This window comes from Rhincodon typus, chromosome 17 (genome assembly GCF_021869965.1).
Source record: "Rhincodon typus isolate 14 chromosome 17, sRhiTyp1.1, whole genome shotgun sequence".
Taxonomy (NCBI): Eukaryota; Metazoa; Chordata; class Chondrichthyes; order Orectolobiformes; family Rhincodontidae; genus Rhincodon; species Rhincodon typus.
Window position 1 is genome coordinate 4,661,969 of NC_063348.1, and position 12,434 is coordinate 4,674,402.

The 12,434-nt window shown below is 39.6% G+C and overlaps 1 protein-coding gene across 1 annotated transcript in view; it reads left to right on the plus strand.

Annotated features, from left to right (window-relative positions):
* Positions 1 to 12,434, plus strand: part of ptprja (protein tyrosine phosphatase receptor type Ja) — a 102,671-nt gene that overhangs the window by 10,586 nt on the left and 79,651 nt on the right. The window contains exons 3-6 of the mRNA XM_048607138.1: positions 20 to 274; positions 5,260 to 5,535; positions 8,370 to 8,624; positions 11,998 to 12,264. Coding sequence (XP_048463095.1) covers positions 20 to 274; positions 5,260 to 5,535; positions 8,370 to 8,624; positions 11,998 to 12,264 — 1,053 coding nt within the window. The remainder of the gene's footprint in view (positions 1 to 19; positions 275 to 5,259; positions 5,536 to 8,369; positions 8,625 to 11,997; positions 12,265 to 12,434) is intronic.

Genomic DNA, 12,434 nt, shown 5'->3' on the forward strand with positions numbered 1-12,434 from the left:
ATCTGGTTACTGTTTACAGAACCAAAGGCCATGACCAGTGTAACCCTTGTGAATAGCAACACCACTTCAATTACTCCGAGATGGGACAGTCAATCAGACTATGATGCTGGGTACATGTCGGTGGAGCCGACTGGAGATCCATTTTCAAATAGCACTGTTACTGATGGGTCTATAACAGTGGTGGATCTGAGCCCTGGGACCAATCACACATTCAACACGAGTGCACTGACAGCAGATGGGACAACATTTCCGGTAACAGATTCTTTTACAACAGGTAAGGAAGCTGCTCAGTATGGGCTTTGGATTGATGTGTTCTTTGTGTTCATCACAAATGGATGAAACTGGCGAGAATGTCTCTTAACGTTCCCTCTCCACCAGAATGGGCTGATTAACATTAATTTGAAACATTTTACTGACCAATGAAACTGAGAGTCTCCTGGTGGGAGATTGAGATTATGTTAGATATTATCTTGGATTGTATCTTCAAAGGGTCTGAAGTTATATTTGTTCAGTGATTATCAGATCTTTCAGGATGGTAGTGGAGGTCCTGTTGTGTACTGGAATGAAGTAAGGAATCTGCTGTGGAAAGTGAAACATGTGGTGCATTAGGAAACAGGATGAGATTTCTTTTGGATTTATTGATGGAATATGGTTATCATTGTTAATCACCAGCAGTTAACTGTTCAGAAGAGTTACATGGAGTAGTTGCATGCTACAATGTTTTTCTGATGCGTATAGTGAAATTGTCTGGCTAGCTCAAACATTTCAGACGGTAATTAAGATTCAGTCAGGTTGTGGTGAGCTTTTACAAGAGGTATTGAAGCTGCTCAATATGGACTTTGGATTGATGTGTTCTTTTGTGATCATTGCCTATGGGTCAAACTGGAGAGAGTCTTCTCTCTTAACGTTCCCTCTTTCTTCCCTAAGAGTAAGCACGAACGGGATGGAAACAAGAATTTGAAACATCGTGCTCATGATTGAATGTCAGAATCTTCACATAGGGAGATGGACAGTATAAGGGTTTGAAGTTATATTTTGTTCCGTGATTATCAGATCATTCAGGATGGTAGTGGAGGATGTGTTACATATAGGAATGAAGTGAGGAATCTGCTGTGGAAAGTGAAATGTGTGCTACTTTAGGAAACAGGATGAGATTTGTTTTGAATTTATTGATGGAACAAACCTGCTCATTAAAGACTTTGATGACAGTTGAACTGTGCAGAATCTGTCTCTTAATGCTCCCCCATTCGGACACGTGATGAGCAGTCCTGAAACAGTGTTGTTGAAATTTTGGAATTGAGAAGAAACTAAGGACTACAATAGGATGGGATGAATATGATCTATTAAGCCTTCTCTCCCATTGATTACTGATGTGGCAGAAGTTGGACATAGTTTTCTTCCACTCACTGACCCCCGCCACCGCCCAACTTCACTTGATTCGCTGGGGCCTGAGAGATTCACAGCTTTTTGTGTGAAGAAATTATTGATTATTTCAGTCCTGAATGATTGACCCCATGCCCCTTGTTCTATGTTTCCCAGCAGCAGGGTTGGGAATCATGCCTCACTATCTTCCCTTTCAAGCCTTTTCATAATCTTACATGTTTCGTCATGATCACTTGTCTTGCTCTTAACTCTGGAGTGCACAGACCCAATTTAGCCTGTGACCATCGGTTAACTGTCTCTTCACATGGACCAAGGCTTGTGAACCTTCACAGTACTGCCTTCCCTGCAAGCATCCCCTTCCATAAATATGGTGTTTGAAGTTTCGGCTGAAACACCAGGTGACAGCTCAGTGTTTCTGATCATCGATGTATGATCGTTTTGTATATCATTGAAGCGGACAACTTGCGCATATAGAATGAGTGAATACAATCCCCTGCACATTATTTTAAGGGCAGGCTTTCAGGAAACGAAAGAAAAGGAAAGAGAAAAAGAGTCTACAGGTAGATACTATTGAAAACTCAATAACATGCGCATCAACATTTCTAAAGGCTTCCTACTTTGGTACATGCTCTTCTGTTCTTCATACAAGCTCCAGCTCGTTGTGCAGCTTTCTTTTTAAATGGCATTTTTTAACAGTATATGTGTGATGATGTGGCATCAGAGCTCACGCTGGGTTTCACCTTATAGCAGAGTTTCTAACAAATGACTGCTGAGGGCAATGTTCCATTACAGCATTGTTCAGAGGTTCATCTGCAAATCCATGAAACCCTATATCTGTATCTCTTCCCAAGTACTTTCAATGATTACTATCTTGACAGTTAAAGCATTTTGTTTACAATATTGACTGAAACATTTGATTATGTCTGTTCCCATTAAACTAACTGTATTTCTAACCCCACATCTTCTGAAGTCCATTGACCTTAGGTACAAACACTGGGGGTTTCACAGCATGTATATCCAAGCAGTTCTTGTCAGATTCGAGTAAATATCATTAAGGGAAAGCTCAATGATAGCAATTTGCTTAAATATGAATGTTTATTAAATAATAATAATTGATAATAATGGTAACAATAAATGATTATAGTTGTAATGATAAATGGAAGAGAAAAAGTAAAAAAAACAATCAGTCTCATGCCTTTCTAGAAAAAGCAACAAATCTAATGTTCGTCTACCTGTCAGGGATCCCTCAACTGATGGCTGGTCTGGAGCTTTAGGTTCGTCCCTGGCACTGTTCACAATTCCGAGCTGAAGCGAGGTCCAGCAGCAGCTTTGAACAAAACTCTGTCTCTCCCTTATACAGTATCACAGATGCAATAGACGAAACTGCTGGGTTGTGCAGAAAACAAGTTTTTTTTTAATTGTGCTGTCTGCAGCACATATGGGAATGTTCACAGAACTCATCCAAGGTCATGCAGCTTGTTAAGTATTATTCTAAACTTGCCCAGCCTATTTTCCCATCCAGTACAATCTATCATTAACTTCTAGCCCTTCGGCCCATCCTGTACATTCACATTTCTCGCTGATTTGGTTATTGGAAATGGTGTCAGATGGTAACGGCATGTGGGCTTACTGCAAAGGGTGGTTTCAGCAGCTGGAATGGAAAGATTAGTATCATTGTCCCAGCCTTTATGGTACCCAGCCTCCAGGGCTGCTGCTTCATTCTGAAGACCAGTGGATGCTCATTCAATTATCGCTTCCTCTTGACTGGGCACTGGTTGGTCTCATCTCTTTCATGATAGCTTCTGTTGAAAAGATCATTTGACAATGAAATGCAGTAAATGGCGAAGTTGCATCATTGAATAAGACCTATGGCCATGTCACGTCATAAACAGTATAAAGAGATCTTGAGGTCATTTCTGTGTCACTCGAGGAATTTTTGCTTTCTTTGTTATGCTAGCTACCAGTCCCAACTTGTACTGTCTATACATGTCTCTCATTTGCTTCCTCAATTCCGTGCTGAGCCTTATATACTCAGCCTGGTCCCCACTTGTTATCAGCCTGACTCTGTCATAAACACACTTTTTCTCCTTCATCTTAATCCCTATTCTCACCAGCCAAGGAGAGCTGGATTTGTTTGCCCTAGCATTCTCCTTTGACCTTTGACTGTACTTGATCTGTTTCTTCTTTAAAGGCAGCACATTGTTCAGTGACATCTTTGCCTGCCAATCCTTGGTCCTAGTTTATCCAGACTGGGTTTATTCATTGCCTTTGCTTTCTGTTAATTATTGGCTTTCTTTCTGTTCATTATTCTTTCTTTTTGCTCTTTATACTTTGTGATAGCAAGCCTCATCCTTCTGGTGTGATTATCACCGTTCCCTAAACGTTCTGCTGCTGGCATTTGACCCACTTGGGCCTACCTCAGTAGAATCTGGCCTAGCAATGTCTCTTTCTCTTTGGATTTGAAACATACTACTGTAAACATTTCTTCTCTCAACGCTCATTAGGATTTTTGCCTCTTTCCCCCTTTTCACTCCCACTAGTCCCGTTTATTTTTGGATTATTAATGTCCACTACTGTAACTATAATGGCCCCTCTCTAATTTCCTTACAAATTTGTTCATCTATCCCTTTGCCACTAGCTGGTGGCTTATAGACTTCATGGAGTAATCGCAACTTATTTTGCTCCTTAACTCTGGGTCATGTCCTGTCCATTTCTCTCTCATCCTTCTACTAACTCCTGCTATTCAGTTCTTTTGATCAAGTCTGTGCGCTCTGATTATCGATCTAAGGCGAATACGTTCTTATCCATTCTGTGGTCAGTGAGTGTTACATTAAACTATTGGGCTCTACTAGCTGCTTGTGGTAAAGTGCCTTGGAGACAAAGACCCTTATAACTTACAGTTTGACATCAGGATGTGGTGGCCATTACTTTTGCCCTATGGTTTATGAAGGCTTGGAAGGAGACTATAGTGAATGCTCTGGAAGGAGTGAGATTTCATACGCCAAGCCAAGTGCAAGTCAATGTAACAGGACTGAAGGATGCATGCAGAGTTTGCAGCATTATGTAATTTATCTCTGACATATTCAAAAGGGGAAATTTGAAGATGAGAACTTAAACTATTTAGTTTACATAGCTAAAATTTGTGGTGGCATAGAATTATAACTCATGAAGTATGCTTGTAGTTTGTTTTTCGCCAAGAAACTGATCACATTCCCATTCCCTTCCCTTACTGGTGTCAGTAACCTTTTCACACTGGAAATCCTAACAGGCTGTTGCACTGAACTGTGAAAGTGGAGGAGTATACTTTTTTTTTTAACCTCCACAATGACTGACTGCCATAGAATTGATCTTGCTGCAATTGAAGACTATTTGACCGTTTTCTACCTATTGAAACATGAGGGTGTCTGTTTCATTTCTGTTCATCCAAATTACTTTTAAATACTTAATCCTTACATTTTCTTTCCAATGACACGCAATTGTTTGTTTGTATGATATGTAGAGTCATTTGAAATTAAAGTGACTGTGCAACGATTAATAGCTGATCTTTTAATATTTTCCTCGATCACTTCTTCCTTCCCATTCCTTTTCTGTCTCCACATCATGAACTTCATCTGCTGCCACCTTGCTTCTTAGTTTTCATTTTCTCCTACAATCTGCAGACATTGTGTCTTTATATTTAAAAAAAAAAACCTCACAATTGCTACCTATAGCTTTTCCTTTTTTTTATATGCTTTTGAACCTTGGATATCTGGTGCATTATGCTTTAATTTCCCTTTGTCAAATTTTCCTATTACGAAGAAATCTGTTGAGACATTTCTTGCACGCTGCTGTAAGCAACTGTTTGTTGAACAAAGATGGTGTAACTGTTTCCAACAGAGCCCAATCCAGTACTGAATGTTATGGTGGTGGAAGCTGGCACCAACTTTGTAATCCTGACTTGGACGCAACCACCAGATCATAAAGAAGGGTATGAGTACATGGTGCTGACCAAGGGAAACCCAGCCCCTTCTGGTGATAATGGAAACATAACTGTGAAAAGTGCGAATGCTACTATCGAAGGACTGACATCTGGAACCAAGTATAATTTTACCGTGATAACACTGGCAGCAGATGGGACTCCGTCAACTGCAGTGACGGAATCTAACTACACAAGTAAGTGTTTGTCCTAGGTAGGTCAAATGAGATCTGAATAAACCTATTTTTTTTAATCTTTACCATTTCTATGATCACTCGTTTTACTGTCTGCGTGAAACATTGGTGAGCCTGCTTTCTGTATCAGTTGTTACCTTTTATTGAGTTACTTCACAAGGGATGTGAGTTCAGTATAAAGTCTTTTAAGTACCAAAAGTGCACTGTTATGATTTGTATATAGCTAACTTTTAAATTTTATTTTGCTGGTTGACTTATTGCATCAAGATACCTCAACCAGAATAGGTTTTAAGGTAAAATAGGAATCCCAAGTGGATACAACATGTTGAAAGTCTGTTACTAGCCATGATGTTAAATTGTTCAAAGTATCCAACCTGGCTTACTTAAAAGCACTGTTGTGTTTATTGAGAATGTTGTCTATTCAAACTTTATTGCAGCACTCAAGTATATAATTTAATCTAGCTTCAGTGTATAACTGGGACTTTATTGGAGCTTATTATGCTCCCGCTTCATTGCTCAGAGCTTTGAGTATAAAAATTGGGACATTATGTTGAGTTTGTTCAGGATATTCGTGAGGCCTCTTCTGGAGTCCTGTGTGCAGTTCTTGTCGCCCTGTTATAGGAAGGATATTATTAAACTGGAGATGGTTCAGAAAAGATTTACCAGGGTGTTGCTAGGAATGGAGGGCTTGAAATATAAAAATGAACTGGGACTTTTTTTCACTGGAGTGTAGGAGGTTGAGGGGGTGACCTTATTGAGGTTTATAAGATCATGAGGGACATAGATAAGATGAATGACAAGGGTCTTTTCCCTAGAGTGGGTGAGTTCAAAACAAGGGGACATATTTTTAAGGTGAGAGGAGAAAGATTTAGAAGGGACATGAGGCGCAGCTTTTTTTTTTTTACACAGTGGTTCAGATGTGGAATGAACTGCCAGAGAAAGTGGTGAATATGGGTACAGTTACAACATATGGGTGGCACAGTGCCTCAGTGGTTAGCACTGCTGCCTCACAGTGCCAGGGACCTGGGTTCAATTCCACCTTCAAGCAATTATCTGTGTGGAGGTTGCACATTCTCCTCATGTCTGCCTGGGTTTCCTCCCACAGTCCAAAGATGTGCAGGGTAGGTGGATTGGCCATGCTAAATTGCCCGTATTATCCAGGGATGTTTGGGTTAAACATGGGGAAATGCAGGGGTAGGGGAATGAGTCTGGGTGGGATGCTCTTCAGAGGGGCAGTGTGGACTTGTTGGGCCAAATGGCCTGTTTCCACACTGTAGGGATTCTATGATAATATTTAAAAGACGCTTGGATAAGTATTTGAATAGGAAGGGTTTGGATGAATATGGCCTCAGCACAGGCAAGTGGGCATCGTTTAGTTTAGCTATCTGTCTCCTGCTCTATTCGGGAGGGGATTAAAAAAATACCAGGGTAATTCTCTAATAAACTAACAAAATTTCTTTCACAGCCCTGACCAAAGAAACATGTTGATTTCAGTTTTGGGATTTTGCTATGTGCAAAATTGACTGGTTGCATTTGCCAAAATATTGGTCATCTTTACAGAAAGAAGTTGGTTGTGAAGGGTCATGGTACATTCCAAGAGCATGACACGTAAATGACCAATAAAAATTGCTCAGAATACTCAGCAAGTTGACAGCATCTATGATGAGGGAAGCGGATTTATCAAAAACAGAAATGGCTGGGGAAACCCAAGGCTAGCAGCATCTGTGGAGAGAAAGCACAGTTAGAGTCCAGTGACCCTTCTTCAGGCCAGATTTATCAGTTCAATTCGATGACTTTTCAGCAAAACTGGTAAACATTAGAGAGTATCATGTTTGAAGCAACTGAGGAGGTTGAGAGGGACAGTTGGATAATGTGAAAAGAACCAAAGGGAAGGTTTGTGATGGGTTAAAGGTAGGACTGCTCACATGTCCAAAAGGGATGATGGTGCATGTAAGAGGGGCTGGCAGTGGAACAGTGAAGAAAAATAAAAGTGTCTCAGAATTTTGCTGCAAATGGCCACAGCATCTGCTGCTCAAAATAATGGAATTGTTGGTTGTGATCTCATGGTTTAATTCATTGGGAAGCCTGAATCAGAAAAGTTGTCAATCGGGCTTCTATAAACTTTCTAATAGCCTAGGAGGGAGGAATTAGTGTTCCGAAAGAAAGCTGGATGGGAACGTTCAGCACAACGATTGCCCCATTAGGCTTTTTCCTCTCCATGTTTGAGGGAACCATTTGACTTCATGCATCAGTCCTACCATCCTCGGAATCAGTGTCGGATATTGCATATCAGTGAGGTGAGATTAGATAATATTAGGATTTTATTGCATGCAAAATTCCTTCACTGGTGAGAATCTTGTCTTGCTGTTCAATACTTGGTTGGAAAGTGGGACTTTTCGTTGTTGATGGTGAGAAGCTTCACACTTCTGACTTTGTGATTCTCCCAACTCTGTTGCTAGTGTCCACATCATACTGTGCTTTGGAATATTCCATTCAGTGTTCTGGTTGGAAACTGCAAAAACTTTTATAGTAGGAATACAATCGTTTCTGTTCATCGTCTGTCCCTTTGCTCCCGCATTTTTCCCGCAGCTAAACATTGTGTTGCTGGTCCTTTATAAGGCTGATCATAACTTTCCATCAGAGAAAGTCCAGCAAATGCACATTTTAGTGATCAATCCTGAATTTCTATATAATCCTGAGTTTCTTCACCTTCAGTCAACTAAAGTGAATAGGTTTCCAACAAGTGCAAGTAAAAATTTCAGTCCTCTTCCACATTGTCCATCAGTGCTTTAATTCTACTGGTTAAAGGTTCTAAACACATTCTCTCATCTGTGCAGGACCTGTCCAGGTACCACAAGGGAATATTACAGTTGAAAATAATGACACGACAGACACTTTAATTGTCTCCTGGGTTTCTCCTTCTGGCAATGTGGAGAACTTCTTTGTCGTTCTGAATAGCTCAACCATCAGCACGGATACCGTAATGCCTGTACAATTCCACAGACTTCAACCTGGGCGAGAGTACAACGTCACTGTGATTACAAGCAGTGGACCTTTCAATGTTACTTCTGACAATAAGCTTGGTATAACAGGTACGTGAAATGTAAAAAAAAAAAAGCTGGTTTAGATTGAATGTATTTAACTGTAATATGACAGAGGTTTCGTCGTCTTAGAAATTATAAAAAATTAACAAGAATTTACCATCTGCCAAGAGCTCTGAAGCATTTAAGTTTTCACTGGTATAGGATGCTACACATAGTGCCTTCTTAGTAGAACAAAGTCACTGCAGTGGAGTCTTTGGTTGTGCGGAGGCTTTATAACAACAGAAGGTTAATCATTTGAACATGTGAACTCAGCTGCGACATTTATACATTGTCAAAATACTCGTTATTGGTAAATTTCTTGACAAATGCATACAGCGTCAGGACCATGAGCCCCCAGAACCTGTGAATCTAGCCAAAGAAGACAGCAGTATCCTGTGCTAATTTAATACAAACAAATTTCACCTAATTTTAGCCATTGATCTTTTACTGGAGGGTTGCAAACCAACCATCATGACACAATGATATGTAACTGTTAAATTTGACAGGCATGTCTCCTGAAAACGCACCACATGAAACTTGGCATTGTATGGAAGCAACTGTCAACTAAGATGGGTGTACAAAATATTTGGTTTACACGTATTCTTAAGTGCACTTTTATCCAGAGTAAGAAAGGAAAAATATATCATTCCTTGATTGGACCACAACATTCCTTATCCTACTGCCGTTCTCACCCACACATTGGAACCTCTAAATTAGCTCAAAAATACACAAACCAATTGTGAGTTGGTTTTTCTGCAAAACAAACTTAGAGTGAGCACAGAAGATTCTCCAATATATTTCTTACTACCTGCTAGAACTAAGATTCCACTTTATTGAGTCTTGTGAAGTGAATTTTACTTGCAATTTATTTTGGATTAGAGCTCTTGTAGCACAATGGCTAGTCTAGGTTCAAGTCCCACTCCAAGACTTGATGACCAAGCAAAGTCCAGTATGAACCTGTAAGTCCTTCCACCTATCAACAATAGGAGTTGCTAAGAGTTGGCGACATTCCCGATCAGACATGTGATGGAAATAAGTTGGAGTCCCCTACCATCTCTGTTCAGAGCTCTGGACCCACAACCTGACGCCAGAGTGTTACAAAGTGAAAATGTGTCTACAGCAACCTGGACTGCTTGGTCAATGGGTGGAGCAGGTGTAAGGGTCACTCATTCAGCTGGATGGTTGATGTGGCTCAGATTGGTTCCAACAGCATGGGGTTAAATACTATTCTGGCTCACATGTTGCACTCATCAGTATTCATTGGCTTTCTGTCCTGCCTTGACTACTAGCCTGGCAGTGTTTGATTATAAAAATCTCACTCTTATTTTCAAATTCATGATTTTACCCTGTCAACCTTGTAACCTCGTTCCATGATAAAATTTTTCAGGATCTCTGTATGACTCTATGAATCTTTGACTCTACAACTCTACACAGAGGGTGGTTTGTATGTGGATTGAACTGCAAGTATGACTCTGCAGTGTCCCGTTCTAGTCATGTGGGTAACCCTGGTTTAAATTATTCCACCATGACAGAGTGCAGCAAGATTCATAACAAGATAGCTGAATTAATTACACCAATGCAGATAAATTAGTTCAATCTGGTGGACAACACCGAATAGGATGTTTGACTCTTAGAAAACTCAAGAAAAGTGAGAAAGCAAATGTGGCAGGTCAGATATTACAGAATAAAAAAAAAAATAGAGGCAGAGAGAGAATCTGAGCTCAAAATCTCAAATAAAAAACAATAAAGTGCAGAAAGACACCAGTTGGAGTAGTTTGCAGGTTCCCTGACAGTAATAGCAGTGTTAATCCAGTTATAAATGAAGGATTTAGAAGCTTATATAAGTTTTTAAAAATGCAATAATACTGGGCGATTTTAAATTTCATGTCAGCTGAGCAAATCAAATTGACCAAGTTTCAACTTTTGTTTGGTAACATCCTTATCAGTTCCTTGAAACATCATAAAGTTGTTCTTGTTTTTGGCATTGTTGTTACAGTTATCTGTATTTTCCATGAAGATGCCATTCGGTTGCATCCTGGGTTTAGTAAATGTTAAATATTAAATATTAAATAGTAAATATTAAAATTTATGAAGTTTTGTAATCAAACCAGCAATTTTCCTGCAACTAAAGTTCTACTGCCAGCAAAAGAAACTTTGTCACATTTTCCAATCCTTTGTGTCCACCTACCCTCTCCATTATAATCAACTGTCTGTTGTGTTTCACCACCATTCTATTCTCCTGTTTTCCAATTTTCTTCCCCTTCCTCTTCACTTCCTGCCTCCTTAAAATTAGCAGAGAAATTTTAAACTGAGAGACTGATCTTTGCGTATGAATCGCTAATGAGAGCTCTTGTTCTCATTAAATTCTTCACCAAACACAATATGTTGTACACTTTACCCCAAAAGCCATTTTAAAATGGTCCTAGAAATGATGAGTCATAAAGTTTTGATTTTTTTTTTTACTTACGTGAATATTGACACGCCAACTCTTGAAAAGGTTGATATGAAATCCTAATGTTTATTATTTTGCATTTGTTTTAATGTTGTGAAAGAGGAAATTTCAAAAAAAATGTGCTGCATTTCTGCTGTTTTCACATTTCCACTCCAACACTGAAACTGATATAATGTATTCACAGCATCACACAGGCTTTTTTGAACACACAGTATGGATTTCTTATTTGTTTGAGCAGCTCTCTTTTTTTATATACTTACAGAAGCTGTTCTTGTGTATTCTTGATGATGCAGATGCCAGCTCTGATAGTAGAAACCTTACAGAAATCCCTAAACGCGCAATGTCAGGGGTCATTTTAGTCCCCAAGGATATGTGAGTTCGTGTCCAAGTGTGAAGTAAAATCATTCATTAAATGAAAAAAAAATCTTAAATCCTATCAGAGTTATGTTGAACGATGCAGGCAATTAGATCACTATCAGGAGCTGGTTCAAACAATAAAAACTTCTGAGGCTCCATTTTGACAAGTTTTTAAGAAAATAATTTTAACCCATAGAGGCCTGATTTTTGCAGGACTCTGGGGTCCTAGTAAATCACTTTCAAAATCTCCCTTTATCTCTAAGGTTAATAACACTGTTTGTGAACCAGTACAAGCTTCCCTCTTTACATATCCAGTGGAAATCCTGTCATCGTTACCCCACTCTAACTCTCACTACAATCTCCATCTCTCTTCACATCTCCAGGAAAATCTCAGAAATCTCTTGGCTCTTTTCTACCCAAACGCTGTACACACACTTCTTCCAAGACAAAGACCATTTGCTTTTAATGTAGAAAAACATTTGCAAAGTGATACAGAAGCACAATAATCGGGGACCTGGAAATGTTAGTGCCAGTGAGAGTGACTGTTTTGCATCTTTTGTCACCCCCATGCAGTTCCCAGTACTCCTGGAAGGGTTACTGTGACCAACTTCAGCACCAGTTTCATCTCACTAAACTGGGGAGCACCTGCAAACATGGATGTCGGACATTATACTTTCAACGTCACCTACGACAATGGTTCCAATGCTGAGACAATAACAGCAAATACAAACTCCATCACAATTTCAAATCTCACTTCTGGAACTAAGTATTTAATTTCTGTGGTGACTGTTGGACCTGGTAATTTGCCGAGTGGACCTGTGACAATAACTCAATACACAAGTAAGTGTAATTACCAAACCATTGTTTATTTTTTAGAAATGAATTTGTGTTGCTCATTGCTTAGCAGTGCTGTCTCACGGTGGTTCCATTCCAGCCTTGGGTGACTGTCTGTGTGGAGTCGGGAACATTCACTCAGTGTCTGTGTTGGTTTCCTCTCAGTGTTCCGGTTT